The sequence below is a fragment of the Leopardus geoffroyi genome, chromosome B3 (assembly GCF_018350155.1).
Source record: "Leopardus geoffroyi isolate Oge1 chromosome B3, O.geoffroyi_Oge1_pat1.0, whole genome shotgun sequence".
Taxonomy (NCBI): domain Eukaryota; kingdom Metazoa; phylum Chordata; class Mammalia; order Carnivora; family Felidae; genus Leopardus; species Leopardus geoffroyi.
In genome coordinates, this window is record NC_059337.1 from 106,902,842 (window position 1) to 106,924,367 (window position 21,526).

A 21,526-nucleotide genomic window follows, 5' to 3' on the forward strand; every position below is an offset into this window, starting at 1 on the left:
TGAGGGCGGGGCATACACGATGAATTACAATAAAACCCTTTACCCTGTAAAACAAAACAAACTAAACAGATAAATGGGTAAAATACAGAAATAGATTTCTACAAAGGAGAAAATAGAAATAAAGACATAGAAATAATAGACATATTCTACTTTTTAGTAATCAGATCAGATCAAATAATACCCAGTATTGCTTAGTAGTAAATTGGTCCACTTGGTCAGTATTGGTTGTATGAAAATTGTAACATCTGTATTGAAAAGCAATACTGCAGAATGTATCATGAGTCAAGGGAAGATGCATACCTTTTGAGTCAGAAATCCCTTGTTCTAAGATCTTATCCTAGAGAAGTAATTCAACAGCAGAAAACAACGGTATGCATGAAGTTATTTGTTATAGCACTATTTATAATATTTAAAATGTGAAACGAATATTCTGCACATAAAGGTATTTTTAAGAAAATTATTATAAACTTCATAAGGCTGCACCTTGGTGGCCCAGTCAGTTGAGCGTCCAACTTTGGCTTGGGTCATGGTCTCACAGGCTGAGGGAGAGAGTGTTAAGCAGGCTTCATCCTCAGCATGGAGCCCAATTGATGCAGGGCTCTAGCTCACAACCCTGGGATCATGACCTGAGCCAAAATCAACTGAGCCACCCAAGCACCCCTGTATTTTTTTCTTTTATAATGTTTAGTTCATTTTGCTGGCTACAGGTTTTTCAATAAAGTGTGATTTTTAAAAGAAAATGTGCTTATAATCTACTCTATTAAAAGGATTAATTCTAAAACAGAAGTTAACACTATTCAGTCTCTTTTTTTTTTTTTTACAGAAAATTGGAGGTCTTCAAGAATGTAGAAATTTAGAAAAATTGTATTTATATTTTAATAAAATTTCCAAGATCGAAAATTTAGAGAAATTATTCAGATTGGAAGTTCTTTGGCTGAACCACAATACAATTAAAAATATTGAGGTAAGATAATTTCAGTCATTTATATGTAAAGTCAATTGTTCCTGTGGAGTTTTAACCACAATGTCCTAAATAATATAATGGTTAGGGACCAGAATATTCGTGACTAGTTTAATAATTGTTAAGAAAAACTAACATGTATACAGTATTTTATAATGTGTAGAAACTCCATATACATCGTTTTCTTTGTTCCTCCCACCAAGCCTGGGAGGTAAGGTATTATTTCTTCTTCAAAGGTCAAAAAAAATAGAGATTTAGAGAAATTATATGTAACTTGCCAAGGATTATAAACACACTCTGTGTGATGTGTTTTTCTTCCTACTCATCATCTTCTTTTCCTCTCCACTCCCCTCCCCCTTCTCTCCTCCTCCAATAATTCTCTCCGTATTCCAGGGAAACAAAGATGGGTTCACTGAGACACCTACTTAGCTTCTGTGTTTGTGAGGTACACAGTACCCAGTGCTCAGAACACTTGGAGAACCAACCAGACAGATCAGATCATTTATAAGTATGTATTTTACTAACTTCTTCTAAATTCTATATTGTCTAAATTTTTAGGGCTTGCAAACTTTGAAGAATTTAAATGACCTCAACCTTGCTGGAAATCTAATAAGCAGCATTGGTATGTACTGTTTCATTTGGAATATGAGCTAATGCTACAATAGTTTTTTATCAGTATGAAAAGTACATTCTTAGATTTCGTTTTTAGACTCTTTTGTATGATAGTTTGCAAGGCATCTCTAAATCTGTGATTACAGGATGTGAAAATATTACCCACTAACCAGTTATTACTAACTATACAATGTTATTGTTAGTCTTACTTATATGCAAGCCATGATGATCATATATAACTAAAAAATATTATAGGATATGAGCAGGAGGTAAAATAAGAAATTTGATTTTTCTTTCATCTTGTTTTTTAAATTAAAGGTCGATGTCTTGATCCCAATGAACAACTGGAAAGATTAAACCTTTCTGGTAACCAAATATGTTCTTTCAAGGTATGTTTAAGTGGAACAGTCTACTTTTATTTACCAACCTAGATCATGAACCATCTTATTGCAGAAAATGTACTAAATAGTTCCCTTTTAAGCAACAATTTAATTATTTTGGACTACCCAATACTCTTGGAAATTTTACAGGCAGCTGATTAAGTTAGCCATACTGATCTGACACTTTTAAATCTAACACTATTTACTTGCCTTTGTTTTCCTCTGATCTTTCTGGCTGCACCTCTTCAGTTTACTGGTGTTTCTTCTCCTGGATCTAAAAAATGGACTCTTCCAGGTTAGGCCCAGGATCTTTTCTCATTGCTATCTATGTTCATTCTCTAAATAATCTCATCATATCTTATGACTTTAAATAGCTTTTATTCACTTATTACTCCTAAATTTCTACTTTCTCTAACAGCTATCTCTATGTCTACTTTCCCTAATAACTCCCCAGAACTATAGACATCTCCTATCCTCACTCAAACTGATTTCCCCTCGAATGAACCATCTTCTCCTGCAGCTTTCTCTACCTCTCTAAATGGCATCTCCATTTTCCTAATAACTTAAGCCACAACCCTTAGAGTCATGGTTTTTTACTCCTCTTATTTCTTCATAGCCCATATCCAGTCCATCAGCAAATTCTATTGGCTCTATTCAGAATATGTCCAGTGTGACCATTTTTTACCACCTGTATCTCTACTAACCTGGTTCAAGACACCATCAGCTCTAACCTGCATTTGGGGTTGGGGGGGGGAATGCCTCCTAACAGGTCCCCTTGTGTTTACCCTTTCACTGCTTGCTCCTTCGAAAAATATGTGAGATCAAATAATTCTTCCACTCAAAACTCACTCTTGCTTCTCCCACACTGTGTCTCTGACGATGCTGCTCCCAGTTTCCCTTTTGTTTATTCCATTTCAGCTGCTCTGGTCTCCTTACCAGTCCTTGAATATAGCTATCACTGTCACCTTAGGGCCTTTGCACTTGCTGGGGTATTCTTCCCCCAAATGTCTTCATGGCTCATCTCCTCATTTCTTTCAGGATTGTGTTAAGATGTTATGTTCTTAGTGACCTCTTTCCTGCCCAATTTAGGTAAAATAACAGCAACCTTACTTCCCTCCCTAACCTGAAGCACTCTTATCACTCTCCCTGTGTTTTCTTCTTGGTGCTTATCCACATCCCTGACTAGAAAGAATACAAGCTCCCTGAGTGCAGGAAGCTTGCCTGTTTTGTTCACTGTATTCACAATGCTTAAAACAGTATTTGACATGTAAAATCTCAAAAAGCATTTGAATGGAAGGGAGGAAAACAAAAACACTAAATGTTTATGGGATATGATATGGCTGAAAATATGGCATTTGTAATTTTGACGGTGTCAAATTGGAAGTGCGTATTCAAACACTTCCTCTAGACAGTAACGAAGAAAGATGAGTGAGTACATTTACTATAGAAATAATTTTGAATGGATCATTATTAAAATACACATTCTTTTACTCAGAGAAGAATATAAGATGCCAAAAAGCTATAAGAATGAGGCAGAGTGTTATAAGCACTTTAACCAGAAAATTTAAAAACATAAAAAGTTTAAACAAAATTTTATTGGTCAGAGTCAAGAGGAAATAATTGATATGAACACTAAGGGGTTGACAGAATTTCAGCAAGCATTAGAGGAGGATCTTCTACAAATACAGTGGGAGGGACTCTTGATCTCGGAGTCATGAGTTTGAGTCCCATGCTGGGCATAGAGATTACTAAAAATAAATAAAAATTAAAAATACATGCAGTGGGAGGTAAGCATTCTAAGGTGAGGAGAACATTATGCACGAAGACATGGAGGTAAGAAATCAAGGGGTATATTTGAACAACATCAGCAGAAGAGAGCAGAGGGAGCTTAAATTCAGAATCCTGTGGGAGGTCATTTTAAGCTGACTAACGAGACATGAGGTGCTTAGGGAAAGAGCATTCCAGGCAAAGTGTGAAGGACCTAAATGGTGGAAAGAGCATGGCAATTTCAAGAAACTAGAAGTCTGTTGCTGGGACAGAGTGAGGGAGAGAATCATGGGTTGAGGCTGAAGAAGATAAGCACACAGTGCTGTGAGGATAAGGTATTGTCCTACCAAGAAGCCATGTAGAAGTTTATCTTACTCTGGCTAGTGGAAAAGCCAGAAAAGTGTGGTGGTAAAGAGCATAGCTACATAGAAAGATCTGTCACTTCTAGCACTGCCACAAGCCACAGGCAGCATTGTACTGTGGTAATATAAAGTGCAAGCAAAATAATAATGTAAAGCTTTTAGAATAATGACTAGCACACAGTAAGCACTCAACAGATATGCTCTTTTATTATTACTACCATTTTAATTACATTAACCTATTCTATTTCAATCTCATCAAAAAATGAGGATACAAATTTGGATTGTAAAAATTTATTATACGGAATAAAACTTAAACAGTTCTCTAAAAAAATGGCTATTTTTCAGAAAAACATTGAAATGTGATTCACAGCAACTTTTACTATTCTCACATTAGGAATGTTCTCGGAACACTATTACCTTGAATTTTTATCTCTAACCTTTCCACCCACCCTAAAAAGATACTATCCTGGTGGTGATGGAATAACTTCTGTGCCACTTTCTGTCCATACCAGCTACCACAACCCTAACTTTTAGTGAGATTCTGTGCTTTTGTAGACTCCAGTGTCGTCTGACTTTTGAGTGTAGGTGGGGGTTAGGGGAAGTTCCTGTGTAAGACTTCAAAGTTCCTATCCACCATAGCCCTGACTGATGGTCAAAGGCAACATAGCCACCCAGAAATCAGACAGTGTTTTCTCCTTGGAACAGTCTAGTGGTTTACCTTCCTTGCTCCTGCAGAATTTGACCAAATAATTCTTTGCACAACTCTGTCCAGAAATCTCCATTTCAGAGCAGCTCTGCTTAGTCCCACTTCTGCCATGAGCCCAGTAAGAGCCTCAGGGCCAGCCAGTGAACCAAGTCACATTGGTCACCTGACCCTGTCTTACTCTTGACTCCAGCAGCCTGACTTCACTACTTACTTCCTCATTCCATTTGTACTTTATTTTTAGGACTAGTACCTCCTGGTTTTTGCTTTGGATTTCCTTTAACTCTGATTCTGAATCTACTAATTAGCATTACATCTGTTGAAGGCAAGCCCCACCATAGTACCCTTCTACACCAGGCCTCTGTCATGAATTCTTCCTTAGTTTTTTTCAACACTTTAAAAATGCAATCACCATTCTAACCTTGTAGACTGAGGGCCAAAGCCCATATAGACTCTTAGCTTATAGACTTGTGTGTGCATAAGAAATTAGTAATAGAGTTGTGATAAATTCTATAACAAAGGTAAACCCAGTGGCTAAGAGAGTTCGTAGGAGGAGACTCTACCCCAAGCTTGGGGGATGAAACAAGACTCCCAGGAATGACGGGGTAAATCTGGGATGAAGTTCAATCCACTCAAAGGCAGCAGCACGAATGAAGGTATAAAGATAAGGTAGGGTCTGGCACATTCTGAAATTTCAAGTTGCTCAGCACAACTAAAACATGAAATGTCAAAGTTGCAGTAGAAGAGGAAAGGCTGAAGAGTTAAGCAGGGACCAGATACCAAATAAAGGAAGGTGTAAACAAGGACCTAAACTTCAGTGTAAAATATGTTCAGGAAAGACATTGGCCTGGAAGTGCATTATCAATCCCTTCCCCTCCACTGAATGTGAGGAAAAAGGGGTTCTCAGGACAAAGCTAGGTTTTAGTTGCCATTAACTGGTAGAAAGGGCATTTACAGAAAACAAACAAAAAGCCCTAAAAATCAGGAATTCAGTGGTGCATATAATAGAACAGGTGTCCCCTAGCCTTTGGTGAGAAAAACAGATCTGGAGGTCCAGGAGAATGGTAAGCACCCTTCCTAGGGTGGTAAGGGTGGGAAATGGTGGTGAAGGAAGCAGGAGACCTGCGGACAGTAGGGGCAATAGTTAGCAAAGGGGCTGCGTGGAGGAGGCAACGTTATCTTAAAAAATATATGTGCTCAAGTGACTGACTCCAGGGTTCCAGGTGGAATACCTGATTTAGTAAATACTCTTTGGTCTTTTATTTTTAAAATGCATAGTTTAGAGAGTCTGTTATTTAACTATTGTTATCTATTCTTCATGTAGTTAACATGTTTTTCACTAGAGGAAAAAAAACATTTTATCCATCTAAATCACTTTAAAATGTTTAAGCACATATTAAAATGCATTACATTAAATTATGGGTGATCTTAAGTGTTCAAATGGCCCCTTTAGAAATGGTCAGTTGTGGGATGACTGGCTGGCTTAGTCAGTGGATCATGAGACTGTTGATCTCAGGGTTATGAGTTCAAGCCCCACGTTGGGTATAGAGATTACTTAAAACTATAATGTATATAAAAAAAGAAATGGACAGTTGCAATTAATTAATTGAACATTATCATTGCTGTTGTTTTAGGACCTCACTAACTTAACCAGGCTGCGTCACTTAAAGGATTTATGTCTGAATGATCCTCAATATAAAACCAATCCAGTTTGTCTGCTGTGTAATTATTCCATACATGTATTATATCACTTGCCTAGCCTTCAAAGACTTGACACGTTTGATGTGTCAGCAAAACAGATCAAGGAACTGGCAGATGTAAGTGCATCTTTAATCAGAAATCTGTGACTGAAGTTTAATTAACTGCTTCTTTCTGGCTATGTCCACATATGGTAGGTAGTAATATCTTGTCAGTTCTTGTCACCAACTCTACTTTTGTCCCAAGGAGTGGATATTTCATATGAATATATATAAATAATAATATTAGTACTAGAATCTCAATGTTCTTGACAGTACTAGAAGGCAAAATAAGAGAAAAACATTGGAATTTATAAAACTAAAAGAAATAAATCTGAAAAATGATCATCAGTGTTAAGAAGAAGTGAACTAGTGCTATATACATAAAAATTAATAAGGCCAAAGTAAAGTAGTAATGAAACAAGTAACCTCCTCTCATTTGAAATACTCATATGGAATACATATCAAAATTAGAAAATATCCATGGTTGATGGTAGTATTCTGGAATTAGATAGACTTTAATATAATTAAGATGATTTGGGGCTCTCTAGAAGTATATCTACGCACACTGCCAGAATCTAGGAGGTCTCTCAAATCTTGAAGAGAGCCATTCCTAGGCGGCCACTGATGGTGAACCTCCCAGTAAAGGGGCTGGCTCCTTTCCCATGCCACCAAAGGACCTATAATTTCAGAATGGAGTGCATAGGAATTCACCATATTTATTAATAGTCTTTCCAGATTATAGTTGTTCTTCTCCTTCCAGTCCAGTGAGCCACATTCATTTGTGCTAATTGTTAATTGTCCAGTAGACAGGTTTTGAGTATCTAGAGTGTGGATGCACATGGATGTCCCCATATGAGGCCCTCCCCTCCTTTCCTTGTGGTTCATCCATCATGTCAACATAGATAAAGAATGCCTTTATCCATTTATCTTGTTTCTCTTGTCTTGCCAGCCTGAGGATTTATTCTTAGCTTCCATTCTCTCCTCTCTTTTTTCCAAAACTGAGATTATCCTCTCTCCCATCCCAGTCTGAAAAGTGAACTGTCTTGCAATATCAAGCAAAGGGCTAGAGTTCTTGTCTACTAGCAGATGTTCAGAGTCTTTGGAGATTCAGGGAAGAATGTCTCCTCTAACACCATTAAGTCAAAAATAACGGGAAAACTTCACAGTGACAATCATATTTTTTTAAGATTTCTGTTATCATCTGCAGAGTTCTACATTAGTCAGTTTCTTCAAAGGTGAGCTGGTAATGAAATTACTTGGCTTATTAACTTATCTAACAAATATTTAATACCTATTACATTCCAGGCACACCTCAGGTCCTAGAGATATAGAATGACCAAAACAGATAAAATCTCTGCTTGCTTGGAGCTTACACTCTTATGAGAGAAGACAGATACTCAGAAACTAAATAAGAAAACAACTAGTATGTCAGATAGTGATAAATGCTATGGAGAAAAATAAAACAAGGGTGAAGGAAACAGAATTATAGGTAGGGGCAGAGGGAGAAGTGTTGGCTATTGTATATAGAATTGTTGGGAGAGGATTCCTCAGGCAACACTTGGTCAGAGACTGAAGGAAGTAAGGGAGCAAGCTTTTCAGGGATCGGCAAATGCAAAGAATTTGAGGCAGGAGCCTGCCTCTCATATTTGAAGAACAGGAGGTTAGTGTGGGTGGAGCTGAGTAAGTGAGAGGAAGAGAAGAGATGAAGACAGGAATTGGGGGGTGGGGAGATCAGATGAAACTGTAGGATGTTAGAAAAACTTTGGCTTTTACTTTGAGTGAGGCGGAGCCCCTGGAAAAATTTGAGCAGAGGAGAGACAAAATGACTTATGTTACTTATGTTTTATAGGGATCCTTCTGGGGGCGCCTGGGTGGCTCAGTTGGTTAGGGGGCCAACTTCATTCAGCTCAGGTCATGATCTCACGGTCTGTGGGTTTGAGCCCAGTGTTGGGCTCTGTGCTGGCAGCTCAGAGCCTGGAGCCTGCTTCTGATTCTGTGTCTCCCTCTCTCTCCCTGCCCCTTCCCTGCTTGCTCTCTGTCTCTCTCTCTCTGTCTCTCTGTCTCTCTCTGTCTCTCTCAAATAATAAACATTTAAAAAAATTTTAAAGGGATCCTTCTGGCTAATGGGTTAAGAATAGAGGATTTGAGGGAAAAGATGAGCACAGAGAAACCAGTTAGATCCCAGTCACTTGGATGAGAGGTGTTGATGGTTTGATATAAGAGGATAGTAGAAGAGGTGGTGAAAAGTAGTCATATTCTGTAGTAGTTAGAAGGGGGAACCCATCTGGATTTGCTGATAGAGTGGATGTGAAGTGCAGAGGAAAGAAAGAAACAATAATTCCAAGCTACTGGCCTGAGCAACTGAAGGAGGGAAGAAGTCACTGTTTGATGAGATGAGGAAGAATATGGAAGAAGTCTGTTGAAAGGAAGGATCATGGTTTAATTTCAGACATATAATTTTGAGCAATCTTTTGAACATGTAAGAGGATATGTTCAAAAAGTAATTGGGTACATGAGTCTGCTATTTAAGAGGGTTGCCTGGGTTGGAGATATAAATATGAGAATTGAAGGCAGAAAGATGGTACGTGGAGCCAGGGACTGGACATTCTCTTACACCAGGAGAATGGTGTAAATGGAGAAGTGTGTCAGTTGGGTGTTGGAGACTGGGGAGGGAGGAGGAACCTGCTGATGAGATGGAAGAAGAGAACTAAGAAAAGCAGGTTCTTTTGACATTCTGCCTAAGATTGTCATACATTCGGTTTAGTCTTGTATATGTCAGAAGTAGTAGTATTTAAAGAACAAAATAAAGAATTGTTCCATGATTCCTGATATCTTCTCTTAAATTATGTCATTATATTTCAGTTTTCCCACTATAAAATATTTATCCTTTCTTCACCGTTTTAAGGCAAAAATAGGATATATTACATACTAATATTGCTCAACTTTTGATTTAGATCAAGATGATTTTTCACATTCAAAGTGTTTTTATGTAAGAATTGCATATAGATTTCCAAGGTGCTTTCTTCATTACCATTCATACGAAGACAGGTTGTGCGAGGGTGGTGGCAGTTCTCCAATGTGGTAAACTCTTGAGCAGAGTACTGTCGATTCTTCAAATTTTCACCCATGGCTGTGGAGTAGTTTGTGTAAACTATAAGTGACAAGGACAGTCAGGAGGACCAGCAGGGAGTCAGCATGGGAAAGAGGGAAGAACATGGGAGTTCAAATCAGAAGACTTGGATTCAAGCTCCAGTTGCGTCCATCACAACCTGCCACTCAGGCAAGGCCTTTCCCTTCCAAAACTTCAGCTTTCTCAGAACTATTAAAATAGTGATGATAAAAATAGTACCTGTCCTAAATGTTATTGTAGGGACCCAATGAGTTAATGGGCATAAAAGTACATTTGAATTGTTAAGTACCGTAAAAATAACCACTATGAAACTGTAGTTGAGCCTATGACTTTTCATTCTTTTTTGGTAATCAAAGAAGCAAATGGAACATGTTTTATCTTAACTTCATACAAACATGCAACTGAATTTAGCATTATAGTTAGACTATTTTACAAAAAAAAAAAAAAAAACACTTTTTTTTTTTTAAACTGTAACGGACAAGTAATTCCGCCAAAGTGGAATAGTGAAAATGAGTTTGACATTCTCAAAATCCAAACACAGAAAAGCAAGTTGAATATAGTAAGCCTACAAAGTTGATTTACTGTTTATGTACAGTTTACAACATAGTCTTCCCCATTTTTACGGAATCTTAGTATATACTCTCAAGGACAAAAAAAAAACCCTGATTAATAACTCTTATTGTTATCACACACTAAGTGATCATTGAAGAGTTCAGAAATAGTAAAATATCACAATTTATGTTCCCAAACGTAGATATAGGTATATTCTTAATAAAATATAAAAATAAAGTAGAAGATGGGGCGCCTGAGTGCCTCAGTCAGTTAAGCATCTGACTTCAGCTCAGGTCATGATCTCACAGCTTGTGGATTCAAGCCCTGCATAGGGCTCTGTGCAGAGCCTGCTTGGGATTCTCTCTTCCTCTCTCTCTGCCCCTCCACAACTCATGCTTTCTCTATTAAAATAAATAAAATTTAAAAATAATAAAGTAGAAGAAACTGTGCAAGGATACACTAGAAACTGAAATTAGTAGTTATCTGTGGAAAGTGGGGCACCTGGGCAGATGGGAAGCAGGTGTGGGAAGTACTTTTCATTGTGTATTTTTCAATTATTTTGGTGTTTGAAACATGAGCATATTACTTATTCAAAAATAAAAATTAAAAACAAAATAAAAGCAGTATTTTTTGTCCCCCCTCTGCCAAGGGACTCCCAAGTTAGATTTGAATTTTGGGCAAGCAACACATAATGTTTTAATATCATATTTATTAAACTTAGTTATAATTATTCACTTATACTCAAACATGATTTATTATTTTTTTTTTCAATATATAAAGTTTATTGACATATTGGTTTCCATACAACACCCAGTGCTCATCCCAAAAGGTGCCCTCCTCAATACCCATCACCCCTCCCTCCCACCCCCCATCAACCCTCAGTTTATTCTCAGTTCTTAAGAGTCTCTTATGCTTTGGCTCTCTTCCACTCTAACCTCTTTTTTTTTTTTTTCTTCCCCTCCCCCATGGGTTTCTGTTAAGTTTCTCAGGATCCACATAAGAGTGAAACCATAGGGTATCTGTCTTTCTCTGTATGGCTTATTTCACTTAGCATCACACTCTCCAGTTCCATCCATGTTGCTACAAAGGGCCATATTTCATTCTTTCTCATTGCCACGTAGTACTCCATTGTGTATATAAACCACAATTTCTTTATCCATTCATCAGTTGATGGACATTTAGGCTCTTTCCATAATTTGGCTATTGTTGAGAGTGCTGCTATAAACATTGGGGTACAAGTGCCCCTATGCATCAGTACTCCTGTATCCCTTGGGTAAATTCCTAGCAGTGCTATTGCTGGGTCATAGGGTAGGTCTATTTTTAATTTGTTGAGGAACTTCCACACTGTTTTCCAGAGTGGCTGCACCAATTTGCATTCCCACCAACAGTGCAAGAGGGTTCCTATTTCTCCACATCCTCGCCAGCATCTATAGTCTCCAGATTTGTTCATTTTGGCCACTCTGACTGGCGTGAAGTGATATCTGAGTGTGGTTTTGATTTGTATTTCCCTGATGAGGAGCGACATTGAGCATCTTTTCACGTGCCTGTTGGCCATCCGGATGTCTTCTTTAGAGAAGTGTCTATGCATGTTTTCTGCCCATTTCTTCACTGGATTATTTGTTTTTCGGGTGTGGAGTTTGGTGAGCTCTTTATAGATTTTGGATACTAGCCCTTTGTCCGATATGTCATTTGCAAATATCTTTTTCCATTCCGTTGGTTGCCTTTTAGTTTTGTTGGTTGTTTCCTTTGCTGTGCAGAAGCTTTTTATCTTCATAAGGTCCCAGTAGTTCATTTTTGCTTTTAATTCCCTTGTCTTTGGGGATGTGTCAAGTAAGAAATTGCTACGGCTGAGGTCAGAGAGGTCTTTTCCTGCTTTCTCCTCTAGGGTTTTGATGGTTTCCTGTCTCACATTCAGGTCCTTTATCCATTTTGAGTTTATTTTTGTGAATGGTGTGAGAAAGTGGTCTAGTTTCAACCTTCTGCATGTTGCTGTCCAGTTCTCCCAGCACCATTTGTTAAAGAGACTGTCTTTTTTCCATTGGATATTCTTTCCTGCTTTGTCAAAGATTAGTTGGCCATACATTTGTGGGTCTAGTTCTGGGGTTTCTATTCTATTCCATTGGTCTATGTGTCTGTTTTTGTGCCAAACATGATTTATTATTTACCTGAAGTTCAAATTTAACTTAGAATCTTATCTTTTATTTAGCAATCCTATCTTTACCCACGTTCTCTTGTTTTAGATTTAAGAATTCAATAGAAAATTTTTACACTGACTCAAAGCATTCTTTATTGGATTTTCCATTTTCTCCAAATAGGCAAAAAATTAACACCACTTGCCATTTCTTTAATTACTGTTTTTCTTTTCAGTTGCCCTTCCAAAATAAGCTCTTCTTTATCAGGAATTTTTTTATCTATTAATCATTATCTTACAAGCGTGTTTTTTCTGAACTGTTCTCTGTTACTGATGCCTTATTTTTTATAGAGGACTTTAGTGATTTCAATCTCAGAACTTCATAATATGTTGGGAAAGGGAATTCTTTTGGCCTGTTCATCATGCCATATAACTGTGTCTATTCTATATTTTATGCCAAATAATTCTGTTGGGATCTTGATTATCTACTTTCTAACAAATAAATCACATAACAAGAGCCTGCATCTATGAAAATACATGTCCAGAACAGTGTACAAGACTTCCAAATTATTTAAGGTACAGATAACCCAATAAAGAGAAATGTCTTCATTATTTCAGGTAAACAGTTAAAACTGGGTCACATTTAATAGTGCATCTGATTTGCTTATTTTCTCCTCAGCTAGTTCCTTTTGACTAATATTACTTGTAGGTACCATTTAGCTGGTGTATTTCTTAATAGTAGATTTAATCTATTTATTATATATTTATTATAACTAGATAATCCACTGGTGTTAAGATATTCTAGGTAATGGGATTAGATTGACAATTTAGTCATTTGCTCAATCTAAAACAAGTTTATTTAGAGCATCCTTTTATAGAATTGGGGGGGAAATCAAATTCTATTTCTTACCCATGCTTTTAAAAAATGAATAATGTTACATTTGCTTTTAATGCTTTTGATGTATTTTTCCCTAAGTTAATTAAATAGGAATAATGCAGTGACCTATTTGCTTTTTAGCAATATGCTTTATTAGCTAAATGATAAGATTTTATAAATTGAATTCTATCTGGAAGCACTTTATGTTGTCATCCTCGAAATAAATATGAATATGCCTTAACTTAAAATATCCACAAAGGAAATATTTGGAATTTTATATTTTGCTTATTGTTTAAATATAGCACTCTGTATAGCCATTATCATTTCAGCTATCATCATTATGAGTTATTGGGCATGTAAAATTTTCCAGTGGTTACATAGAACATATCACACTCCCATAATGCTACCAAACTTAATAATGTTTTTTGCTTCAGCTGATCGTTTATTTGTTTTTATTTTCTCACTTTTAGACCACAGCAATGAAAAAAATAATGTATTACAATATGCGTATAAAAACTATTCAGAGGCATCTTCATGAAGACCTTGAAAAATTGAATGAACAAAAATGCAAATTACAGAAATTGCCAGAAGAAAGAATAAAATTATTTACCTTTGTGAAAAAAAATGTAAGATTCAGTATTGTAAAATTTTAGTGGCCATATCTTCAGAAAACTGGTGATAAGACGGCATTATCTTTTAAATTATATATATATGTATACACATATAGAAATAATTTTTTTATTACTACTTCCAAGTTTGCTTCTAAACCTTTGATTCCATTCGCTTGACCAAGCTTCGTTGTGTGCTTAGAAATCTACAACTGTAAAAAGGTAGAGGCTTATAAATTTATAAATGTTTTAAAAAGCTGTGTAATTCAGTATGATTCCAAAAGTTATTGAAATCTATTAGAGTTTATTTCAGCTGTATTTTTATTAGACATATTCAGGCTGTGCTCAAAATTAATTTTTTGGTCTAAAGTGCTAAAATTTCCCTTTAATAATACTTTTAAGGTATTAAAACCAGATGAGACCTTTAAAGCAAGCTGTACTTTGGTAGTTATATTATGTGTGCTTTTTTTACTTAGAGTAAATTGGATTTCCTTTACCAACAGTAGGCTTTGAAAAATGAAGGACTATTAACCTCAAAATAGAACTTTTTATATATAAGAACTTACTGTATTTTTTTAAAGTAAGAAAATATAATTATTCTACAAGTGTTAGAAAAATAAATTATTTGGGGCGTAGGGGAATTGGATTCTTAGTTTACACTTTACCAAAAAAAAAAAAAAATGCCAGTGGGGAGAAAAAAAGAACTAAATTAAAAATGAAAAAACATGAAAAAAACTGAAGAATATATAGATGAATATGGTTAACTGATGTCAAAATAACAAAAGAACAATGTAGATCTGATTGCAAAAAATAAAAGTAAAATGCTTTGGTACTAAAAAGGATCGTTAATAAAAATAAACAGTTTTCAGCAAACATGATGGAGGCATCTGGCTGGCTCAGTTAGTAGACCATGTGACTCTTGATCTTGGGGTTGTGAGTTCGAGCCCCACACTGTGTGTAGAGATTACTTAAAAATAAATCTTTTTAAAAAACCATGATGGACAACCTTAGTATAGGCATTCATAAATAAACAACACAAAAAGCAAATATTCAAATAGAAAAACTGAGCAAAGTACATAAGCTTCTTTTTCACAAAAGAAGAAATTAAAAAATGACTAAGATTTGAAAGAAGAGCTTAACTTGGTTATTAATTTCCAAGTGTGAATTAAGATAACAAACAACCATTTTCTCCTATAAAATTGTCAAAGTGTAACACGTGACAGTACTCAGGCTGGTGAAGATAAGTGTGACCCTACTACACCACCAATGAAATGTAATTTGGGTCATATGTATTCACAGCCTAAAAAATGCTTGCAGCCTTTGACCCAGTAAACCTACTGATAGCACTCTGTTCTAAGGATTTGGATAAAATTTAAATACATAAGATATTTATCACTACACTATTAATAACAACAAAAAATTGGAAACTTAACTAATTGTTTAACTAAAGAGGAAGAATTATTCATTCTTAAGGTAGAGTAGTATACTGCCATTAAAAACCAAGTCTTTTAAATATATTTAATGCTCTTCCTAAAATAAACGGGCTTGAATTAATAATATAATAGATATCCTTAAAGTGAAACATTAACATTTATTTTTGGATAAGAAATGAACCAGTATATGAAAATCATTTTATATCTATTTTTGTGTACAAATGCATGTATTAAGGAAAATCTGCAAATGTGAAAAATAATACCTGTAGATTAGATAAACTATAGACATTTTTAAAAATATGCTTGATTTGCTTTTAATAGCTGGATATAGCCATTATAGAGGTGAGGACAGATAATCAGTAAATTTCTATTTATAAAAATCTCTCCAATGTATCTTGAAATCCTGCAAAGCTGGGGTTAAGGCAAAGCAAGTGAGGTACTCACTGCAGGCCCAAAATTAGAGTGCTAAACACCTCAGTAATCACAATAAATCATATCTAACACAATATTTTTTAAAAAATACAAATGAATGCCAAAAAAGTCCACTATGAACAAGAAAAAACGATCAAAATTTAAATAAAAACATTGCCGTGCTGAGCCATATATAGGAGACTGAGGCAAGAGGAAAAATATGCATCTCAACATACATGTTTTATATATTTTCTATGGTTGATTTTTTCCCAGAATACCAAAGTACTTAAAAAAAAATACTGAAAAATTGAAAAGTAGGTGTGATAAATGTCACGTTACCTTTTTTTATTTATTTTAATTATTTTATTTATACTCAAACCAGTTTAAATATTTTATTTATACCCAAACCAGTATTTGTTATAATTTTACTTTGGCTTTAATAGAAGGAAGCTCATCACTAATATTTAAAAATCAATTTCTTTGCTTTTCTCATTTCGATGAAAAGAACTGCCATGTTTGAAGTATTTAAGAATGTCCTTTGGTCAAAAGAAATTGACTGACTAAACCTGCACCAAAGTTGTAATTGCACGTTTGGCATGTTTTTATGCGTTTGGCCTATTTATTACCTAAATTTCTATTTTCTTTATTTAAATTAACTATATATTTCATAATTCCACTAAAATGTTTTGCTCTATGGCACACTGATTTCAACAGCTGGAACGGGAACTTGCGGAACTCAAGGGATCTGGCAAAGGGCACAGTGATAGATCCAATAACAATAAAGTAGCTGAACTTGAAAAATCAAAGAAGTGTGAAACTGTCACAGAAGAGCCAAATCTTCAACAGAAGATACTGACCAAACTAAATGCCTTGAATGAAAGGGTAACATTCTGGAACAAAAAACTAGATGAGTATGTTTTATGAATTGTCTAGTTCAAATTTGAAACATGAGAGGACAGAATGTTCTAGGCTATCAGTCGAGCTCAGTTCTCTTCCTCAGGGGTGGAAGGAATTATGAAGTAAAACACGGAATGTGTTTCTAGTCCCATTCCCAGCAGAGATAGATATCATTGATTCAAAGCCGACATACATAGTTTTTTACAGAGGCAATGCTTAATTAGGCACAGCAAACTTCCCCCTAGTGGCTTCTTGTCACATCACTGCTCTAGTGTCTGCAAACTAAAAATAGAGCTGCTACTGATGGAGAAACTCACCACATAGACCTGACTGAGCAAAGCACATACATAGTTGTCTGGAGTCACGTAGAAACAAACTCTGGCTGAGTTTCAACTAGACATGTAAAGCAGAAGATTTAGTAAGTACCAATAATTTTTTATTTACTAGGGCATTAAATGGATAAAGTTAGTTTGCCCTGTAAATACTACTGCTGATCCTACTACTGCTTCTACTACTACTACTAACAGCTAACACTTATTTCTTACTCTGCCAAATTCTTTGCTAAGAGCTTTGTATGTATTTTGCATAGAATCGTCAAAAAAAAAAAAAAGCCTTTTCAGGTGTAGGTACTGTTAATATTGCCATTTTACTGAGAAACCGCAGCATCAAAAGATCTGCGCGCCATAAGCGGCAGAGCCAGGAGAGACTTCTAACCTTATTGCCAGAAACAGAATATCTTTAACTTGGTTTAACTGTTAACACCAAGCTTTCTGTACCCATTGACAAACGCCTTATATTTTCATATCAGCCTTTTTTTTTAAAAAAAAAATCTATTTTAACTATAATTTTAATGTTGTGATATTTAGGTTTTTCTAATAACTTAATTTTTCTCTTAAATAGGATTGAAGCAATTTATCATGTTGAAGTAAAACAAAAGAAGAAAAGCCATGGCTTATGGATCCCATTTTTGTTAATTGAGTTGGAAACTGTGGGAAATATCCACTTTGAAGAAGGCACTCGATCTGATGACTGGTAAATCTGTTTGAAATTTAATTACAGCCTTAAAAATAATTTTAGGTGCTTAGGGGTGCCTGGGTAACTCAGTCAGTTGAACATCTGACCCTTGGTATCAGCTCAGGTCATGATCTCATGGCTCGTGGGTTCGAGTCCCGCGTCGGGCTCCATGCTGTCAGTGCAGAGCCTGCTTAGGATTCTCTCTCCCTCTCTCTGTGCTCCTCCCCCACTCATGCTGCCTCTGTTGCTCTCAAAATAAATAAACTTTAAAAAAATAAATAATTTTAGGTGCTTAGGATCATCAGCTAAAATACCAACTTATAAAGTCTTAAAATGTCTAATTTTCAAAACACTTCTCATATAGAATGTTCATCCACTGAAGAATAGCTGTTACCTGTTTTGCCACCAATATGTTTTTCTGTTTACATAATTGCTGTGGGCTAATCTTGAGAACATCCTAATGATATTTCATTGCTCTTTACCCAATTTCCCTTAGCCCAAGAGCCAGAATAAATTTTTTTATGTTTATGGCCAAGTATTAATTTTATATATGTTTAAACTGTTCATTTCTTGACTGGACGTGGCCCTGGATTCTGAATATTGTGTGAGAACCTACAATAGAGAAGGAACGCAGGAGCAGGATTGGCAACAGCAGGTCGCAGACACTGGGGGAGGCACCATAGCAAATTTCCTGGGGGTCCATAGTCAAAGTCAAACCAGTTGTCTAGAGCTGGCTAGAGTCAGGGTGCACATGGACTCTGTGAGTTGAAATAAGGCATGCACTTAAAACCCAGGAATTTGGGTTAAAAGTCCATTTAGGCAGAAATGGAGAGAGCCACCAGAAACAGGCAGGAAACGGGCATACACACTTCGTAATTGAAGCCTCCTGGTACAGACAAGGAAATGACTGTGTTGCCTCAACTTGAGGGTACAACTTAGAAAATGATTCTGAAGGAAGGAAGGAAGGAAGGAAGGAAGGAAGGAAGGAAGGAAGGAAGGAAAGCAAAGGTTTGCAGCAGAAAATATCACTAATTATAACTTCCACATTTCTGTAATCATTTCCTCAAAACTGGGGAGCTGTGAACAAGCCAAAGCTTGCCCTAGAACCCTAGAGCATACGGCGAATTTGGGTGTGTAGAGAGAAAGCAGGAAGCACGTAAAGTGATTGAATGGACTTGATCCAGCATCCCGGCGGATTGTATTTGCAGTCAGTGTTGAAACAAACACCGACTTTTATGGAGTAAAATGCAAAATTCGATTAACTTTTTATATGTTTATTTATTTATTTGTTTTAATTTTTTTTTCAACGTTTATTTATTTTTGGGACAAAGAGAGACAGAGCATGAATGGGGGAGGGGCAGAGAGGGAGGGAGACCAGAACCGGAAACAGGCTCCAGGCTCTGAGCCATCAGCCCAGAGCCTGAGGCGGGGCTCCAACTCACGGACCGCGAGATCGTGACCTGGCTGAAGTCGGACGCTTAACCGACTGCGCCACCCAGGCGCCCCTATATGTTTATTTTTGAGAGAGACAGAGACAGAATGTGAGTGGGTTAGGGGCAGAGAGAGAGGGAGACCCAGAATCCAAAGCAGGCTCCAGGCTCTGAGCTGTCAGCACAGAGCCCGACGTGGGGCTCAAACTCACAAACTGTGATTTCATGACCTGAGCCAAAGTCGGATGCTCAACTGACTGAGCCACTCAGGCGCCCCTGTATTAACATTTTATAAATTAAAATATGTAATTGTTATGAATTACTTTAAGCCATGAGAAGTTCTGCCCAAGTGAGAAATAGACCGTTTAAAATATTTTCTTTTGTATCAGTACATCAATGGCCCAGCAGTTACCACTATTCACTTAACCACAATACTTGATTTTTATGTGCAAAGATATAAAGGGGATTCATCCCATTTCCCATATAAACAAATAAAGGCCTTGATTTTTCAAGTACAAAAATTGAATGGTGTCTGTCTGCAGGGTGCATGAAAAATTTTTCAGTCTTTCATTTATATTCACTCAACCTAAACAGATTTGTTTATTATTATTTCTGTTTCTTTTTAACTTATTGCAGAGTAGTCTATTTACAAAACAAGTAGATGATAAGGAAAAAATGCATAAAAGCAAAATGACTAAAAAGCCATTAGGTAACTATGTCAACCTGATAGTAAATTAGTTTGATGGATTTTGATAAGTATTAGCAATTGTTTACTTGGCTTTAGTAATAACAGCCTTGATCCATTTTAAGAAGAAAATCAAATCTACATTGGCAGAATTTGAAGGATTGTTTTTTTACAAACTTGGCCACCTTAGCTGTGATTTTTTATGGATACTATGAAATAGCTCCTGGGGCGCCTGGTTGGCTCAGTCGGTAGAGTATGCGACTCTTGATCTGGAGGTCGTGAGTTCAAGGCCCACGTTGGGTGTAGTACAGTGTCTGCATGTAGCAGGTACTTGGTATTTGCTAATCAATCAGTAAAGATAACGAAGTGATTTCCTATGTGGTCCCTGCTGGCACACCTCCTCCACAGCGAGCACTGTGTAAAACAAAATAAAAGCCTTTTGTAGCAACCTGTTATTTTCCAAGTGATATTCAAACCTTTCACCCCAATATTCAGCGGGCTTCACCATATGGTGTTCAAACCATCCTACTACTTTTCCAACCCCTCCAGAGTCAGCCAAACTGTGTGTGCCTCACTGCTCTTGGGACATACCTGGTGCACCACCGTGGTTTCCTCTGTTCTGCTTCCTTCACCCAGAATACCTTACATCCTTGCCCTCACTCTCTTTCATTGTCTGTCAAAACTTACTTTATCTTCAAGGCCAACATCAAGAGCCATCTTTTGTGAGGAATACCTTTGTCATCTTTATCAGATTAGTCATTATTCTCTTTGAATCTTCACAGCACTATGTTGCATCTCTCCTATCTTCTACTCAGTTATAATTTTGCCTATGTTTGTCCCATTACTTTTCTGCTCCATTTGTTTATAAACTCAGTGAAGATAGAGACTGCATTCTTATTCATCTTTGAATCTTTTCTATTGTGTTCACTTGCTCAGCATCCATCCACTGGGTTTCTACCATGGGCCAGATTCTATTCTAGGTGCTAGGGGTAAAAGTTATAGTTTCTGCTCTCATCCAGGCTGCCATCTGGTACGGGAGACTATGGAAATGAAGCAGTACTAAATTCTAGGATAATTGTTGGTCTGGAGAAGAATGACATTCAAACCAGAATGGGGGTGTAGAGAAAGTTTTTGGAAGTGGGGACATCTGAGGGAGATACTTTGATCTGAAATTTGAGGGACAGATAGAAGTTAACTATACACAGAATTAGGGGAAGGACTTGCTAAGCAGAGGAAACAGCATGTGGTGAAAAGGTATGGAACTATTATAATACGTTTGGAGAACTACAGTATTTCCACATGACAAAGGCCTGATCATTAAAGCGCACCATGAGCTGGTAGTTTGAATTTCGCCCTTAAGTCTTTGGGACCCCTTGAAAGAGAGGTATAAGAGATTTAGATATTATTTTATATAAGTTCCTACAGTTATTATTTGAGGTTCAGACTAGAAAGCATATATCTCAGGTCAGTAATGAGATGCTGCCCAGTGCATGTGGCACGTTACCAACAATGCTATGAGAAGTGTCCTCTTCTATGAGGAACTGATAATACGGAGTGTCACGGTACTTCCTAGTCAGTTATAGGTTTGGTTCTCCCTCCTCTAGCAGTATTCCGGCACTCTGTGAATGATGTCTTCTCATCTCCAGCTTGACCAGGTGATTTATTGAATGGCTTTAGTTCTCTGATTCCAGATAGCACAGAGCCCATGTCCCATTAGCACGGGGGTTCCCAGTCTCCAGGGCTGTAGGAATTCTATGTGAAGAAGGGCTCAGCTACTGAATTTCCAGGCAGAGAAAAGCTCTATGAAAGGATTCCACTTCATGGAGTTTCCTGT

The 21,526-nt window shown here is 36.7% G+C and overlaps 1 protein-coding gene across 7 annotated transcripts in view; it reads left to right on the plus strand.

Annotated features, from left to right (window-relative positions):
• The window catches only part of LRRC9 (leucine rich repeat containing 9), a 119,509-nt gene that overhangs the window by 10,230 nt on the left and 87,753 nt on the right, over positions 1 to 21,526 (plus strand). For 6 of the 7 annotated variants that reach the window (XR_006705055.1, XM_045451138.1, XM_045451134.1 and 3 more), the window contains exons 4-10: positions 824 to 964; positions 1,520 to 1,583; positions 1,892 to 1,962; positions 6,420 to 6,602; positions 13,685 to 13,840; positions 16,381 to 16,577; positions 17,464 to 17,595. Coding sequence is in view for 6 of the 7 variants with exons in the window: in XM_045451138.1 (XP_045307094.1) it covers positions 824 to 964; positions 1,520 to 1,583; positions 1,892 to 1,962; positions 6,420 to 6,602; positions 13,685 to 13,840; positions 16,381 to 16,577; positions 17,464 to 17,595 (944 nt within the window). In the remaining variant the exon portion in view is untranslated. The remainder of the gene's footprint in view (positions 1 to 823; positions 965 to 1,519; positions 1,584 to 1,891; positions 1,963 to 6,419; positions 6,603 to 13,684; positions 13,841 to 16,380; positions 16,578 to 17,463; positions 17,596 to 21,526) is intronic. The other variant, XM_045451137.1, reaches the window with a different exon arrangement.